Here is a 19614-nt window from a genome sequence, read left to right as displayed (position 1 = left end):
GTTGACATAAACTTTACAGCATGCACTATTTGTTCTAGCTTTCTTTTAGTAGTTCTGTTATTCATATGAAATACTGCATATCATAATATTGTAATTATAAATGATTTATACATTATCTTAATGGTTGTCAAAGCCAATATTTCCCTTACAGGCAGATAGGAAGTATGCCTTGTTATAATTCATATTTGATCCTCACACTCCTACAAAGACATATATTTTTCACTCTGGGAGAGTCACAAAATATATAAGACCCATTAAGAGGAAGAAAACATGCTATATGGTTGTTGGTTGTTGCATTTGTTACTTCTGACATCTACTTTATTTGTTTACCTGTTCTCTGACTACCTTTACTGTGATACCTAAGTTATGGCCTGGAGAACAGGCTAATCGTTCTTTAAATCGGGCAGAAGTGGTCTGTCTTGAGACGCATGGTACTCAGCCCTTTCCTTATCACGTCCAGTCTAGGCTTGGTGCGCTTCTTTTTACGTATGTTTAGCCACACATCCTTGGGTTTTTTTCTCTTGCTTTTATAAATAGTTGTTTATTTTACTAATTTCACTAATCTCCTGTTTAGCTTGTTCCTTTTTGAGCTTTCTGTCTCCTAAAAGAAGTAATGTAGACTTAACTCAGCTGTTTATCAGCTCTCACTCAAGTTTATTGAATTCAGCTTCTCACTGTTTATAAACATCTCCTGTGTGTGCAGAGATGTACTTCAAGTAATCAAAGTATTTTTAAACAATTCTTCTTAAATATTTTTGTAGTACTGGGCAGTTGAACCCAGGTCCTTCACACTGAGCTACATTCCAGTACCACCCCCCTTTCAATTTTGATCCAGGGTCTCACTAAGTCACTAAGTTGTCTAAGTTGAGCTTGAATTTGTGATCCTCCTGACGTAGTCTCCCAAAGAGCTGGGATTATAAGTGTGAACCACCACACTAGGCTATAATTTTTTATCAGAAGAGTAATTATTCACATCCAAAGTTTATAAAAATAAAGAAAATATATTAGAGGTAGTCATCATTTTTTTACCCAGATCTAACCATTTTTACTGTTGGCTGTTGATTTAATGTATATTGTAATCATATTGTGTACACAGGATTTTTGTATATTTCATTGGACATTATATACAATAAACATTTTCTACTTCACTAGTTTCTTTTCTTTTTATCTTTATTAAATTTATTGGTGTATATTAGATATACAACAGTTACATTCATCATTGGGATCTTGTACCTATATATGACTTATCAGATTCTTATTTTTCCCCATTCCCCAGCCCTCCCCTTAACCTCTCCACCCTTCCCTGTTTAAAAAGACATTGTTTCTGTTTTTCCTTTTCACAAATTTTTTCTTTTCCCTTTTTACCTTTCCCCTGCCCCTCCCACTTCTTCTACTCTTTTAGACTTTTCTTACTATTACACAATATCAGTTATACATTTTAATCCTTATTTAAGCTTTTACTTTTTCACACCAGAGAAACTATTCGGTATTTACACATGTGGAATTTATTAATTTCACGTAAGAGTATGGCCTCCATGTGTATCCACTTAGCTATAAATCTCGCTAGTTTCTCATTCTTTATGGCTTAGTAGTATTCCATTTTATTTTTTAAAAACACATCTTCTTTTTCCAGGCTCCAGTTGATGGGCAACTGGGCTCTTTCCAAGTTTTACCTATTACAAACTGTGCCACTATAAACATGAGTGAGCAGATATTTCTGTGGTATGATTCTTTTAATTCTTTTAGGAAGATACCCAGCTGAGGAAGAGCTGGGTCAAATGGGACTTCTAATCCTAGTTGATACATGAGTGAGCAGATATTTCTGTGGTATGATTCTTTTAGGAAGATACCCAGCTGAGGAAGAGCTGGGTCAAATGGGACTTCTAATCCTAGTTGTTTGAGGTATCTCCATATTGATTTCCACAGTGGTTGCACCAGTCTGCACTCCCACTAACAATGATAACTATAACAATAATAACAATGATAACAATAATAACTATCTCCCCACAACCTCTCCAGCATTTGTTATTGGTTGATCTCTTGATAGCAGCCATTCTTACTGGGGTGAGATGGAATCTCAGTGTTGTTTTCATCTGTATTGATGTTGAACATTTTTTTCATATATTTATTTGCTACTTTTACTTCTTTGTCTGAGAAATATCTGTTCATTTCAGATGACCATTTTTGAATTGGGTCTTTATATTTACGGAGGGGTCTGATTTTTTTGAATTCTTTATATATTCTGGAAAGTAGATCTTTGTCTGAGGAACAGCTGGTAAAAATTTTTTCCCACATTATGGGTTGTCTCTTAGTTCTACTTGTGATTTCTCTGGCAGTGCAGAAGCTTTTTAAAAAGATGAGATCCCCTGGGTGGGGGATTTAGCTCAGTGGTTCCGGCCCCTGCCTTGCAAGCACAAGGACCCAAGTTCGATCTCCGGTACCAAAAAAAAAAAAAAAAAAAAAAAAAAATTGTTGATTCTTTTTGCTAGTTCCTGTGCTGCTGAGGATTTGTTCATAAAATCTTTTCCTATGCCAATATCTTCAAGAGTTCTACCTAACTTATCTTCCAGCAAGTTTAGTGTTTCTCTTTGAATATTTAGATCTTTAATCCACTTGGATTTTAGTTTAGTGCCTGGTGAAAGTTAGGGGGTCTAGTTTTAATCTCTGACAAGTTGAAATCCAGTTTTTCCAACACCATCTATTGAAGAGACTATCTTTCCTCCAGAGAGGGTGTTTGGCTCCTTTGTCAAAGATGAGGTAGTTGAGTATGTCAGGATATGTTTTTGCATCTTCTGATCTATTCCACTTATCCTCGGGTCTGTTTCTCTGCCTCTACCATGCTGTTTTTGTCACAGTGGCTTTGTAGTATAATTTTAAATTGGGGATTGTGATACCCCCTGCCATATCTCTGTTGCCTAGAATTGCTTTTACTAGTCTAGATCTCTTCTGATTCCAAATGAAGTTTGGGATTGTTTTCTTTAGTTCTATGAAATAAACTTGGAATTTCAATAGGTATTGCATTGACTCTGTATAGCGTACTGGCAGACAATTCAGAGGGATATCAAGAAGATTATACACCCTGACCAAGTCAGATTTATCCCAGGGATGCAAGGATGGCTCAACATACATAAATCAATAAATGTAATACACTATATTAACAGAATCAAGAACAAAAACCATATAGTCTTCTCAATAGATGCTAGTTTCTTTTCATCATTATTTGTAATGTCTTGAGAATATCATTCAATAGAGATATATTATGAATTACATGTATATAAGTTTTTCTAGCACTTAGTAAGGAATCAGGTAAATAACTTTAGCACAATACATGAAAAACACTTCTCATTTTAATATGCAGACATCATATGTGTAAAATTTAAGAGATTTTCGACATTTTCTCAGATTGTCTTTGAGAAGTGGTATCTGTTTTACATTAATAATAGTGATGATTAAATTTTCATTGGCCAAAATGAGCAGTAGCTCTAGCAAAACAATAAAATTTAAACAAAAATGTTTTACCCTACTTCCCTTTTTCAATTTAAATTAATGAAATGAGATTTTTAAAAAGCACATTTCCACAGTTGTTCTAGCCACATTCTGTTTGCTCATAATCTACACATTACTTAGTTTAAATTTAATGAGACTTAAAATTCAGGTCCTTGTTTGCTCTATTAACATGTCAGTGAACAGTAGCCAATTTTAGGATATATAGGCCATTTCCTACTTGGCTGGGTATTCTTTTCATGAAATATTTACATTGTTTCCAGGCTTCAAGTGAAATAAATAGTATATAGATATGTTCAGTTCATGTTTTTAATCCTGCATTTTGGGCTGCTTCTTCAAAGTAGTCTCAGATGTGAAATTATCAGGTCCAAGAGTATGAATTTGTTTATGTTTACCCATGTGTAGTTTCAGATTATTTCCTGAAAGTCTGTCAGATGCACTCCTTTCAGCAATATGATTGTATTTGTTTTGGGCTGGGGAGCACTTTTACAGCATGTGTACAGCCCCTGGGTTCAGTCCTTAGCATGAAAATACAGATTTCTTTCTTCATCATTGAGCATTTCCCATGTTGCTTCTGTGACTGCTAAAGAAAAATTATTTGTTTATGCATTAATTGCTATATATTAATTTTTTCATGTTCTTGACTCACCTAGTGTCTTGTTTCATTTTTAAAAACTTTTTATGAACTAAAATGTGGACACTTTTTTCCTGGTATTTTATTGCTTTCTCCCCTTCCCTCTCCTGGGATTGGAAGAGAACCAACTGAAAGTTTTAATTTTTCTTTAGTAAATCCTCTTTTTTTCTGGGGAGGGGGTACCAGGGATTGAATTCGGGTCCTTGAGCTTGTGAGGCAGGCAGCGGAACCACTGAGCTAAATCCCCAGCCCCTTTTTAAAATCTTTATATGATCTTTCTCTGTAAACTTGGAAAATATTCCCACTCCAGAAGTTTGATATTTCTTTTTTATTACAGATTTCTAAGCATTTTAAAATTTTTTAATAAAACTAGAATTTGTGTAGATACGTAATTGTGAGACAAGAAACTAAATTGCAAATTCTTAACATTTAGTCAAATCCAGGGCCTACTCATTATTCATAGATGAGTTTGGGAGGGTTACTCATCCACTCTGTCACCCCTCTATGCAGGATTTTTTGCATGGGTGCATTTAGAAGAGGAGTAGGTGGACCCAAAAGGATCCATTGATGTGAATATTTCAGAATAATCTGACGAGAGTACATTGCTAAACAAAGCAAAGACCTTCTCTCCCCTACCCCCACCTCAGGGCATATCCACAATTGATAATTATAGTCGTGATTACTGTACATAGCTTTTATCTTCTTTTGAATCAGTATAGACTTATACTTCTGAGTTATAAATCCCTGGAATTTACACAGGTGTACATTTGTACATGTACACACACATGCACACACACGTACTAAAATAATTGTTCATGCAAGTACTAAAAAGTTTGTACTCTTAGGTAAGGAAAATTTTAAAAATTCCCCAGTCATCACCCTAAATTAAGGCAAACACCAATAAAGAGCAAAAAGCTCAATTCCTGGCTAGGTGTAGTAATGCACATCTGTAGTCCTGACCCTCTGGGAGGCTGAGGCAGGGAAATCATAAGTTCATTCCCAGCCTAAGCCATTTAGGGAGGTCCTGTCTCAAAATTTAAAAAGGACTAGACCTGTGGCTCAGTGTGAAGGCTCTGGGTTCAGTCCCCAGTGCTAGGGGTGGGGGGAGCAATTTCCTTTAGTATGTTGGATAGTTTTGTTTCTAACGTTCCCCTGTGTTTACACTATTCTACCAAATTCTTTAAGTGGTTGAGGCTTTTGAGTATTAAGTCTGGCTCTTGTGAGACAGTCTTTGGCCCTACCTAAAGTCCTTCCCTCTCTTTGCTTTCTCTTTTGTTTTGTTTCCACTACAATGAATAAAACTGCCCCATGTCAGTCTCAGTTCTGATTGTTTTCCAACCTCTCAGTGTTAGGATCTACTTTGATTTTAGATGCTTATAAGGTAAGGACAAAGTCTTAACAGTTAACTGTTAAGCAGACTGAAATCCTTAACTAGAAAAATCACAAGATTTTGTTGATTGTATCAAGTATTTTTTTAAACTATACATGTATAAACTGTTGGCCTGTTTTTACTACAAACCTGACACATGAAGAAATTTTTTGTAATGATACTGTTTTTATTTGGGGTGATACTATAATCTGGAACATGTGACCTAATAAAGGTTATAAATCTGGGACGAAAAATTAGGGTTGACATGGATTTTAACAGTCTTTGCAATCTAACAGCACAAATCTCCAGTTGTTTAAAATCTAAATATTTACTTAAAGAAAAAAATGAGAACACTTAAAAAATAGAATTATTTTAAATTTAAATTTATTTATTTTAAAGCTAATGGTTTTTTCTATTTTTCATAAAATTAACAAACTTACGCTGTCTGCATCACAATACCCTTGTGTTGCATTTTAAAGTAAAACACACATACAATTTACACACATTTGGAACGAGGCCAGGCATATACTCCAGAGGCATACTGTTCTGTACCTTAAATTACAATCAGATGTATTTTAGCACAGATCAAATTTTCAGCCTGAAGTTGGTGAGAAGCCTAATTATTTGACCAGGTTACTATTTATGTAGACCATTCTGTGACTGTCTGTGGCTAATCCACAGCTGGCAGAACACTAGCTCTGGGAGGTTTCTATTTCATGCTGGAACACTTTGGAAAGAAATAAGGGGGGAGCTTTAGACTCTTCTCATTAAATAAAAGACTAAAGAGCAAGTACATATATATTACTATGGAGACAAGATGCTATATAAACGTTTCCTTTTCATTCTCTGAATGACAGAAATAGCAAAGGAAGCAGCTTGGTTGCTCATAGTTTGCAAGGGACATGGTATTTGGTTTAAAAAGAAAGATTAAAACATTTTTTTAAAATAATGATACCTAAAACATTACCTTTAGAAGAGCTGGATATTGGTAAAGGAATTAATGGCTTAGAATTTTTAGATGATGAGGAAACTTTATGATGACAGGAAAACATGGTTTGTATTAGAATTTCACTGGCAGTACTTTGCGGCTTGGTTTGGTCTGATTTGTTCTATTCTGTTCAGTTGGGTATAGGACAAGGTCTTGATCTGTAATCCAGGGTGGACTTAAACTCACTATATTTCCCAGACTGGCCTCAAACTCATGGTGATCGTGCTGCCTCAGCCTCCTGAGTGTTGGGATTACAGGAGTATATCACCATATCCCGCTTATCAGTACTTTAATGTGGTAAGAGACAGTTGGAGGGGAGAGAAAGTGGTATGTACCTTATCCTCACCCATTTCAAGGATCATGCTGAGACTTCTTATAACAAAAGCGAGATTAAGAAAAGCACAGCAAATGTAACAGTTTTGTATGACATGAAGACTGATGGAAAACTATATTTTTATATGAAGTCTGATGAAATAAATGGATATTTGAGGAGAAACATGATTGGACAGAGGGTATGATCTAATGGCAATAAAGTGGGGGTGAAGGGTGTAACCCAGAAGGTAATATCCACTCAGATACTTCTGGCACTCATGGAGTAGCTCAGTACCCCCTGGAAATGAGGGTCCTATGATCAACTGTCTGTCAGCTGCTATGGGTCAGAGAATTCCTCAGTGGCCGTTTTTCACACAGAAAGCGCGGGGGAGGGGTGTGTCAGATTGATCTCCAGCCTTCTACCGCTTTTCTCACTTGCCAGGATGCTATATTTTGAGGTGTCATGTTCTAAAATCCAATGCAATTATGGAATAAAATTCTCTTAATATCCTAGGCTGTAAACCCTCTCCTCAAAGACCCCTGCTACAAAACTTATTCTTCTGGTTTTTTTACAGTATGCAATTTGAAAGATGAGAATAGTAGAAAAAAAGTTTTTTTCTTTTTAAACATTTTAAAAATTGTACAATATAAGTGGCTAGTCCTTCAGTTATAAGTAAATATTTCAGTGGCATTTTTGTAACTTTTTCAGGAAGTTTCTTGTATATATTCAAGGCTATTTCCATTGTTTATAAGCTACCTCTTCTCCCCCTATAGTTTCCAGTGCTCCCCCTTTCTCGAGTTATTTGCTCTAATTATCATTGATTCTTTATTTCTTCATTCTTCTGTTTTCCAGTAACCGCTTTTATTTGAAAAGCAGAAACATTCAAGCTATGGCTGTTTTTAAAATAATCTTCTTGTTCCCCTTCCTTCACTAGAAAAAAAAAAGTCTTTCTGTCCCTTTCTTCTCCATTATTCTCAAACTAAGGGTCTTGATATCAGGAGGCATTTGATCCAGGTTCATCCTTGAAAGCTGTGTGATCTGGCAGATAGGTCTTAATTTCTCTGTTGTGCTTTCTTTTTTTCTAAAATGAGACTAGTGGGCTGGGCATTTAACTCACTGGTGTCGCCCCCTGCCTCGCAAGCACAAGGACCGGAGTTCGATCCCCGGTACCAAAAAAAAGAAAAAAAAAAGATAAAATGAGACAAGCAAATATCTACCTTATAGGTTTGATATAAAGTAAAACAAAAATAACTGAGAAAGGAGGTGTTAGTACCATATCTGGCACACTGGAATTGCTCAGTAAATTGTAGATAATTTTGTCACCATTCATTGATAAATCTTTGAAAGGAAATTATAATCCTTAGCCTCATTTTCTTACCTTGCCTTCCTTAACACCACCTGCACAATTTACCTGAATATTAGATGCTTTCTCCTAGTCATCAAATCATGTCTTTTGCTCAGGTTTTTTCTTTCTGTATCTCTTGATAGCATTGATTGTTTTTTAAGCACTTCCTGAATATCCGTTTGTGGATTTCTCTGTCTTCACTTCTTCCCTCATTTGCATTCTTGTTCTGCCATTTACAATTCTTTCTTTCCTCCATCCTCTAGATTTCATTGTTCTTCATTCTGTCCCTTGTCCTCTTCTTGCATTTTCTTCCTTAGTAATTACAACCCCTGTTTTACCATTGTCATCTCCTATGTCCTTTCTCCTGAATCCAGCTTTCTGCTGTATATCTGGAGGGCCCTCAGCACCTCAACTGAATCCTCTCCTTTACTACACAAGATAAATCTTAGATTTTTCTATTCTAGAATTTTCTTTTTCTATTAATGATACCACTAGAATCAGATCTCAGTCATCTTTTGACTCTTTTGCTTTCCAAATATTAAAACTATGGTCAAGTCTTATATGTGGTACTGTGAGAATAGTTTTCTTTTATATAGCCAATTTCAGAATTTTATTAACAGTTGCTAAGTTGCTGCTGTCCAGATGTCTTAATTGCTTTTCTCTCATTTTGCTCAGAGTTAAAGGGGGAAAGGTTTATTTAGCTCACAGTTTGTAGAGGCTTTAGTCCATAATTGGCTGGCTTCAAGGCAGGGTGGGACATGGGGGGGTCAGTTCATGGCCAGTAGAAGGTAGTGAAGCAACACAATAGCCAGGGAGCCGCCCTCAACAGCATCTTTCTGCATCTTTTATCTTACGCATTTTTTTTCCCTTGTTACGGGGGATTGAACTCAGGACCTCACAGATGCTGCACTACTGAGCTAAATCCCCAGCCCTTATCCAGACTATTTAGGGCAAAGGGCACTCACACCCTTAATCCTAGTGCCCTTGAGCCTAGCATTGAATCAATTCCAGAAAAAGCTTCATTTATGACCACATAAGGCTTTGGGGAGACATCTAAACACAAGCCATAACACCATGACAATTAACTTTTATTTTAATTTATTCCTTTCTTTCAAGAAAACTTTATTATCTGTGATAACAGTCCATATCCACTTTCACATTGCTCACCAAACACACTCCCACTTGGCCACTCAACAACTGGTGCTCTTAACGCAGTTGGCCCTTTCCAAGCCCATCTTCCGTTGTGCTTTGTGATTTTCCTTGTACTCACTTCTGCATCGTCTGAACACATTTCTTACATAAGCATCCATGTCTTCACTTACATTTTCATTTGGATAGTACAGGTATACTTTAATAAGATTTCAGTTGGTATTAGATAAGTAGGTAAATGTCATTTTATTTAGTTATTTATTTGTTTGTTTTTTTGTTTATGTTTTGGTATGGAGGTTTGAACTCAGGACCTTGGGATTGTCAGGCAGGCAGTGGAACTACTGAGCTAAATCCCTGGCCCTAAATGGCATTTTAAAATATTGCTTTCCTGTTGAGAATTTTTAATTAGCATAATTTCTATTAAATTACTGAATTATTTTCTCATTATTTAAAATTCTTCCTCCAAAATCCCTTTTAGATGTGTCTTAAGGTAATAAGCTCCTATCTTAATAAACAGATTTTTTTTTTTTTTTATTGAGTTTATTGGTACATTTAGGGATACAGTACAGTTACATTCATTGTTGGGATCATGTACCTTTACATGGCAAGTCTTGATTCTCATTTTTTTCCCCTTACCTCTGCCCTCCCTTCACCCCCTCCTCCCCTCCCCATCTACAAACACTTTATTTTCATCTTTTCATTCTCTCACATTTTTTTCTTTTCCCTTTTTGTTCTTCCCCTACGTATCACACCTTCCCTACACCTTTAGCTCCTTTCCTCCCATTTCTAAATGTCAGTAATCTTATTAGAATCTTATGCATTGTTGCAGAATATTCACACCAGGGAAACTATTTGGTATTTACACATGTGGGACTTATTTATTTCACTTAGGAGTATATCTTCAATATGTATCCATTTTCCTATGAATGAATCTATTCTCTCGCTCTTTATGGCTGAGTAATATTCCATTTTATAGAAAAACCACAACTTCTTTATCCAGTTTCCAACGGATGGGCAAATAGGTTGTTTCCAAGATTTAGCTATTACAAACTGTGCCGCTATAAACATGGGTGCACATACTTCTCTGTGATATGATTCTTTTAGTTCTCTTGGAAAGATACCCAACAGAGGGATGGCTGGGTCAAATGGAACCTCCAGTCCAAGCTCTTTGAGGTATCTCCATATTGATTTCCATAGTGGTTGCACTAGTCTGCACTCCCACCAACAATGGAGGAGGGTTCCTTTCTCCCCACAACCCCGCCAACATTTGTTATTGTGTGATTTCTTGATAGCAGCCATTCTTTGTGGGGTGAGGTGGAATCTCAGTGTTGTTTTCATCTGCATCTCTCGAATGACCAGTGATGTGGAACATTTTTTCATATATTTTCTTGCTGCTTTCACTTCTTTGTATGAGAAATGTCTGTTCATTTCGGATGCCCATTTTTGGATCGGGTCTTTATATTTGGGGGGACTGATTGTTTTGAGTTCTTTATATATCCTTGATAATAGTCCTTTGTCTGAGGTACAGCTGGTAAAAATTTTTTCCCACATTGTAGATTGTCTCTTAGTTCTGCTAATGGTTTCTTTTGAAGTACAGAAGCTTTTTAGTAAGATGAGATCCCAGTTGTTGATTCTTTCTGCTAGTTCCCGTGCTACTGAGGATTTGTTCATAAAGTCTTTTCCTATACCAATGTCTTCCAGAGTTCTGCCTAACTTACTTTCCAGCAAGTTTAATGTTTCTGTTTTAATATTTAGATCTTTAATCCATTTGGATTTTAATTTAGTGCATGGCGAAAGATAAGGGTCTAATTTTAATCTGTGACAGGTTGATATCCAGTTTTTCCAACACCATTTATTAAAGAGGCTATCTTTCCTCCACTGAGGATGGTGAGCTCCTTTGTCGAAGATGAGGTAGCTGAGTACATCTGCATTTGTTTTTGTGTCTTCCAGTCTGTTCCATTGATCCTCAGGCCTATTTCTTTGCCAGTACCATGCTGATTTTATCACAGTGGCTTTGTAGTATAGTTTCAAATTGGGAATTGTTACACCTGGTGCCATGTGACTGTTGCCTATAATGGCTTTTGCTATTCTAGGTCTCTTGTGGTTCCAAATGAATTTTTGGATTCTTTTTTCTAGTTCTGTGAAATATAGTGTTGGAATTTCAATTGGCATTGCATTGAATGTATATAGCAGTTTCGGTAGTATGGCCATTTTCACTATGTTGATTCTTCCTACCCAGGAGCAGGGGATATCTTTCCATTTTTTTATATCCTCTTCGATTTCTTTTTTCAGAGTGCTGTAGTTTTCAGTGTAGAGATCTTTTGTTTCTTTTGTTAGATTGATTCCTAGATACTTCATTTTTTTGGATGCTATTGTAAAAGGAATTTTTTCCCTTATTTCTCTTTCTGTCTGTCTGTTATTTGTGTATAGAAAGGCTATTGATTTTTGGGTATTCACCTTGTATCCAGATACTTTACTGAATCTGTCAATTAAGTCTAGAAGTTTTTTGGTGGAGTTTTTTGGATCTTCAATGTAGAGTATCATATCATCAGCAAATAATGATAGTTTAACTTCTTCCTTTCCTATCTTTATTGCTTTAATTTCTTTCTCTTGTCTAATTGCTGTGGCTAATGTTTCCAGAACTATATTGAAGAGAAGTGGCGATAGTGGGCATCCTTGTCTTGTTCCTGATTTTAACATGAAGGTTTTCAGTTTTTGGCCATTCAATATGATGTTGGCTGATGGTTTTTCATAAATAGCCTTTATTAAATTGAGGTATAGACCATCTATTCCAATTTTTTGCAGGGTTTTTATCATGAATGGGTGTTGAATTTTATCAAATGCTTTTTCTGCATCTATTGAGAGGATCATATGGTTTTTGTCCTTGACTTTGTTAATATAATGTATTACATTCACTGACTTTCGTATGTTGAACCACCCTTGCATCTCTGGAATAAATCCGACTTGGTCATGATGGATGATCTTCTTAATAATCGTCTGTATTCTGTTTGCTAGTATCTTATTAAGGATTTTTGCATCTATATTCATTAAGGAGATTGGTCTGTAGTTCTCCTTTTTGGTTGTATCTTTCTCTGGTTTGGGAATCAGAGTGATACTTGCTTCCAGGAATGAATTTGGAAGTATAAAAACAGATTGTTTTTAACTCACTTAAAATAATGCAAACTTATTTAAAATAAGCTAGAAGAATTACTTCTGCTTTATTACTGTCTTTAAATGTAATTATTGTCTTGAATGAGACTTTTTAAATGTCTTTATTTTTTGTGAATTCCCAGAATTCTTTCAATATTCAGCATATAAATCCAATATGAAATGTGATGTTTTATTCTCTGAAGTATAGCATGTATGAAGCATATAGTACCCATGCTTAACTTTTTTCTTAGTCAAATACGCTATTTTCTGGCTTGTTTCTTATAATTGTATCTCAGATAGTCTTTTATATTTTGTATATAGGTCTCCTTTTTCTCATCAGAGTGATTCTGTGGAGATGACATTTCTAATTTTCCCTCCTTTTTTTCATCTTCTTTTTTTTTTAATCCAGGGCTTTTTTCTTACGGTTTCCCCGGAGTCAATATTAAAGGTGGCTCAACATGCTTCTGAAAAAAACAGGATTTTCACTTTGAATCTGTCTGCACCATTTATTAGCCAGTTCTACAAAGAACCATTGATGAAAGTTATACCTTATGTTGACATACTTTTTGGAAATGAAACGGTGAGTTACCTTGTTTTTTTTTTTTTAATGAAGTACTTAGTTTTTATTTTTCAGATCTGTATATGTGTGTTTACAAAGATACGAATAAATTTTCTAAATGTTGTATAAATATCCTCAAGAATTACATAAAATTACCACAATATAGATTGCTTTGGCTCAGTGTGTTTAGTTTTTCCTTCAGTATATACTAACCTCTTAGTAAAATATTTATTTTTTAAAAGGTTAGATTATTGACATTTAATTTGCATATAGTAAAATTTCTAATTCCCTCCTTTTTTTCATCTTCTTTTTTTTTTTAATCCAGGGCTTTTTTCTTACGGTTTCCCCGGAGTCAATATTAAAGGTGGCTCAACATGCTTCTGAAAAAAACAGGATTTTCACTTTGAATCTGTCTGCACCATTTATTAGCCAGTTCTACAAAGAACCATTGATGAAAGTTATACCTTATGTTGACATACTTTTTGGAAATGAAACGGTGAGTTACCTTGTTTTTTTTTTTTTAATGAAGTACTTAGTTTTTATTTTTCAGATCTGTATATGTGTGTTTACAAAGATACGAATAAATTTTCTAAATGTTGTATAAATATCCTCAAGAATTACATAAAATTACCACAATATAGATTGCTTTGGCTCAGTGTGTTTAGTTTTTCCTTCAGTATATACTAACCTCTTAGTAAAATATTTATTTTTTAAAAGGTTAGATTATTGACATTTAATTTGCATATAGTAAAATTCTTCCTTTTTATTATAGCTTATCTTGAGTTTTTCAAATACATACTTGACCTGACACTGTGACCATAGCAAGATGAAAAACTTATCACTTACTTAATTTCTTCAGTCTGAATCTTTGTAATTTTAGTTTAATAAAGCATGAGTAAATATTTATATAACTGTATTTCATTTATATTTAACTTGTCTGATGATACCATGTTTTTGCCACTGTTTGTATTTCACAGTAGATGATACAGTAGAATTCCCTTTGAAGTACTATAGCTTTTCCTCTTTAGAATACATTTACTTTTTTGGGGGGCGGGTACAGGGGATTGAACTTGAGACCTTGCGCTTGCAAAGCAGGTGACAACACCACTGAGCTACATCCCCAGCCAACTTTTTCTCTTTATAAGAAATATATTTTCCATTCTAAATTAAACATGCATACAAATACATATTTGCTCTTTGTAGCTTATGTTTAACATGTAGACTTTATAAATCCATGAAATAGAAAAGAAAAAAAGGCCTTCAGTTTCTTCATGTGATCTTGGCCATATCCTTGAACAATTATGAATCTTGAGAATTTTATGTGTGAAGTGACCATGTTATATTAATCTTCCCAAGAATCTGTTCTGATTTTAATTCTATGGTTCTAATAATGTTTAAATATATTCATTGATTTTTTTTAATACCTCAATAACATAAGAGTGCAGTCTCCCTAGAATAATATAAAAATTGACCTGGAAATAAATGTGAGATTACCTGGGTGAAGATTAAAGTACTGATTTATATATAGAATAACATGATCTCAGTCTCTGCAAAGGCAATAACCACTGGAAGTAAATTCTGTGTTCTTGACAAACTGATATAATGCAAGAAATACTGGTAAAAGCCATGAAGTGCTAGCTAGCTGCTTGAAGCCTCATTTGACTAAACTCTACCTTTTAGAATTTTCTTATTAACTAGGATCAAGGAAGTGACTAAGAAATGTGCTACTTTCTCCATATGAATAGCAAAAGATATATAGCATCACTATAGCAATCTGAGGGGAAAAGTGTCAGAAATAAAGAATGAGCATCATTCAGAACAAATTGACACTCATCCTTTATAGTCAGGAAAGATTAGGCTTGGCAGCACATAAATATGTGATCAAGACTTTAAGAAGACAAATTTAAAAACATTTTAAAAGATAAATATGATTTCAAAGAATGAGTCTTTGGAAGGAAATGCAGCTTTAGAGGAATGAATACCATCTGAAATGAAATTGGGACTTTATAGTCTCAAATGACCTCAAATAGAAAGAGAATAAGGAGGAGCCTTTAAGAAAAAAACCATTGCAGAGCACATAAGCAAACTTTAGTAAAAGCTCATATTTGTAAAGTACACATAAATCATAGAACGTATACATAGAATCAGAATGATGCTACACGTTTGGCAGACACTTAGGAGAGTAAAAAAAGAATAAGCCCCAGAAAGATTTTCATTTCCCTAAAATGCTAGTGAAATCATGATGGTCTTCACTTTAAAAAATGAAAGACTCCAAAGCATAGCAAGGGTAACAATTAAAAAAGAATAGACAATCAAATATTTTAAATTCATGCATTAAAGGATACTATCAAAAATGTGGAGAACAACTCACAAAGTGGAGATAATATTTAGAAATCCTATGTCTGAGAAGTTACTAATATCTGAAATATGTACCATACTAACAACAACAAGAAAACCAACACTCACATTATAAAATGGTCAGAGGAGTTACATAACCATTCCTCCAAGAATGTGCAATGAATGTATGAGAAGATTTGGAACATCACTAATCATTAGAGAAGTATAAATCAAACCAACATTGGACACCACTCCCTCCAATCAGATGATGAAATTGGAACCCTACATGTTGCTGGTGTGAATGTAAAATGATGTACCTGCAGTACAAAACAGTTTTGTGATTTGCCAAAAGATTGAAAGTAGATTTTTTTTCACCACATCATCCTGCAAGTCTGCTTTTAAATATATACTGAGAGCAGCAACCTGGGTGCTTGTGCACCAATGTTCATAGCAGCATTATTCACAGTAGCCAAAGGTAGAAACAAATCAAATTGGTGTTTTTGTTCTGTTTTTTTCTTCTGTTTTTCTTTTTAATAAAGACCAGGAGTACTGTAACTGAGCTACTTCTGTAACCCCTTTTTTTTCTTATGATGTATTGCTGAAAAGCATTATATAGTTTTATCTTTATTAAAAGGTATAGTTCTGTTTTTGCCACTTTTTTACTGTGTCCATATTGTTATGGGTTGTGCCAGTTCATTTCTTTTAACTGCTGCATGATTTTTCAGAGGATCACTCTATAACAGCTTTCAATCCCCTGCTGCATTGATGGGCATTTGGATTGTGTCCACATTGTTGCTCTTTAACACTGCTGCTACAAACATTTTTGTATGTGTCTCCACTTGTACTTCTATAGGAGTTTCTCTCAGATATATTACATTCAGATGTTTCACTTTAAGAGATAATTTCGAAGTGTTGTCCAACTGCTTTTCTAGAGTGGCAGTTGATTGCACTCACTTCCATAGCCTGTTTTATTTTTTATTTTGAGATAGGGTCTTGCTAAGTTGCCCAGGCTGGCCTCATCTTTTATCCTCCTGCTTCAGCCTCCCAAGTAGCTGGGGTTACAGGCACACATCTCTGTTTACCTTTTTAATAACTGTCATTACATTAGTCAGTGGTTGTGTGATTTTACGTGATCGATGCATATATGATTTTAAGTACAGCTCCATTGTATATAGTTGACAATGAAATGCACACATCTGTAGCATATGAGTAAACAGGGTTTATCTTATAAATACACACTGCAATCAATGTAAATTAAGATGTGTATCTCTAAAATTTTCCTTATTCCTGCTTCCTTCTCGTTTTGGGGATGGGGTCTCACTGTTTGCACAGTCTGTCCTTGAACTCCTGGGTTGAAGCTCTCAAACTCCTCAATAGCCAGTACTGCAGGTACGTGTTCTCTTTGGTCCCCCTCCCTTTGATTTTTATGAGACAAGGTCTCACTATGTAGTTCAGACTGGTCTTGAACTCAGTGTAGCCCTGGCTGGCCTTGAACTTGTGGAGATCCTCCTGTGTCAGCCTACTCAGGGGTGGAATTACAGGTGTGCGCCACTACACCTGACCAGATGCACATTCTTCCTCCCTCCTTAAGATCTTTCCTTCCAACTCCATCATTCCCAGACGACCATTTATCTGCTTCTTGTCTCTATGTTGTGTGTGTGTGTATTATATATAATATTTCCCTGAAAAATATTTTTATAATCTTATCACATCTTAAAAATAAAATCTCTTTCCTTGAGAACTGAAGATGATTTATTATTACTATAGCATTTTAAAAAACACTATTGGGCCGGGGATTTAGCTCAGCAGTTCGGTGGCCTGCTTCGCAAGCGCTAGGACCCGAGTTCGATCCCTGGTACCAAAAAATTAGTTAATTAATTAATTTAAAAAACACTATTTAAAGAGATAAAACTAATCTTTTCTGCATAAAATATGGTATAACTTTTATTTGCCTTGTTAAATTTCATCACTTCAACTGATACTTCCAATCTGTTACCATTTTTAAAAATCTGAGTCCAGTATTCAACTTACTTGATATTTATTAAGATGTTGCATTATTTGCCATTCCATCATATGCAATTATAGCTTTATCATAATCACTGAGCAAATTTACTTGAGCAAAGCTCAAGGCAAGCACTAGGATTTGCCACTTGAGTTTATCAGTAGACCTTTTGAGACTAGTTCAATAAATACCAAATAGTATAATTAATTGCCTGTAACTAATCTTTATTATTCTGTAATCTATATTATGACAGATCTTCCAAATGTACCATGTTTCCAGTCCTCATTGGTTTCCGACAGTAGGTACCCATAAATATCTGTTGAAATGAATTCAGATGAACAGTAATCAACAAAATGAAAACAAGTTCTCTTGTCACTATATACCACTTTCTCTTATAGTTGGAATAATAAGAGTCTATACCTAAATCTAAGTGAGAGACATATCAGTGAATCTAAAGACTGAGTACTGTTATCAGTTTTCTTTTGAGCAACCTATAGATTCAAAATAGCCCAGTCAGTCAGTATTCCAACATGAGTCAGACATGGTGGTGTGTATCTGTTATCTCAGCACTCTGCAAGGGCTGAGGCAGAAAAATCACAAGTTAAATAAAGCCCAGCCTGGGCAACCTAGGTATATAACAAGAACCTGTGACAGTAAAAAAAAAAAAAAAAAGTAAAATATCTGGGGAGTGGCCCAGTGTAAAGGCCCTGGCTTCAATCCACAGTATTGCAAAATAAATAAATAAAGTTAACTGTAATCAAGTTAACAATGGCATTGGGGTAAAAGTCCAGGGAACTGAAGAGGGAGTCCAGAAATAGACCTGCAATTGATTTTTCAAAAAGATTTCTGAGGAAATTTCATGAAGAAAGGCTATAGTAGTGTTTTTAACAAATTGTGCTGGAACAATTGGTTACCCATTGAAAAGCCAACCTCAGTTCATACAGCATACTACTGCACAGGTATTAGAATGTCTGGAATTAAAATTTGTGACCATACCAAATATTAGCAAGAATATGGAGCTACCAGAACTTCCAGGAAAACGGTAAAATGATGCAACTACTTTGAAGATGGTTTTCCTTTCTTATAAAGCTACATATCCATCTAGTTTGTGACCTAGAGTTCCTACCCCTAGGTATTCACCTAAGATAAATGAAAACATTTGTTCACATAAAGACATATACAATGTTCATAACAGCGTTATTTGTCATAGCCTAAGTCTAGAAATAAGCCATACGTCCATCACTTGGTGACTAAACCAATTGTGATAAACCCACAGACTGGAATGTTATTTAACTAAAAAAGAAGACATTGATAAGAAATGAAAGAACAGCATGAATGAATCTCAGAATATTTATACTATATGAAAGATACCAGACAAAAGCATATTCTGTGGGATTCCATTTATTAAATTCTGGGGCCGGGGATTTAGCCCAGTGGTTCCAGCACCTGCCTTGAAAGCATTAAGCTCCTGAGTTCATTCCCCAGTACCAAAAAAAAAAAAAAAAAAAACATTCCATTTATTAAATTCTGGAACATGCAATCTACTGTATAAGTCAGCAGACCCATAGTTGCCTGAGTAGGATGGCATGTTGTGAGGAGCAATGAATATATTCTTTATCTTGGTTGTCATTGCAAACTGGGTACATGTGTCAGAATTTAGCTAAATTACATACTTTTAGTTGGTACATATTACTGTATGCCAATTATGTCTATAAAACTATTAAAAATACTTTGATTCCATTTAAAAATATTTATTGGTACACGTTTGCTGCACATATTTGCATTCTGCATGGGGTGTTGGTTAATTTTTTTATCCCTTTCCCCTTGCCCTCTATCTCTCAGTCCCTATCTCTTCTGCAAAAGATCTATCTCCATATTTCCTATTATCTTTTATTTTGCTCTTTTTTTATACTTTGGGTTTTCATATAAGAGAAGCCATGTGATGTTTAAGCTTGTATATCTGATTTATTTCACTTAGCATTATAGTCTCGAGGAACATTATTTTCTTACAAATGACTCAAGCTTATCCTTCTTTATGACAGAGTAGTACTCCATTATGTATAAATACCATGTTTTCTTTATCCATTCATTTGTTGATGGACATGTAGGTCACTTCCAACTTTTAGCAATTATTAATTGTGCTGCTAAATACATGAGTATGCATGTATCACTGTAATATGAAATCTTTAACTCTTTCAGGAAGATATATAAAAGGAGAAAAGCTGGTTGAATGGAATTTCTATTTTTAGCTTTTTGAGGAATGT

At 34.9% G+C, this 19614-nt stretch overlaps 1 protein-coding gene across 1 annotated transcript in view; it reads left to right on the top strand.

The window, feature by feature from the left end:
* Adk (adenosine kinase) overlaps positions 1–19614 on the top strand; it is a 449321-nt gene that overhangs the window by 278507 nt on the left and 151200 nt on the right. Inside the window, exon 7 of the mRNA XM_033766515.1 lies at positions 12862–13032. Coding sequence (XP_033622406.1) covers positions 12862–13032 — 171 coding nt within the window. The remainder of the gene's footprint in view (positions 1–12861; positions 13033–19614) is intronic.

Source organism: Fukomys damarensis, unplaced genomic scaffold (assembly GCF_012274545.1).
Source record: "Fukomys damarensis isolate Sample0158 unplaced genomic scaffold, DMR_v1.0_HiC HiC_scaffold_20, whole genome shotgun sequence".
In the NCBI taxonomy this organism is placed as follows: domain Eukaryota; kingdom Metazoa; phylum Chordata; class Mammalia; order Rodentia; family Bathyergidae; genus Fukomys; species Fukomys damarensis.
This window is presented reverse-complemented; position numbering and strand designations above follow the sequence as displayed.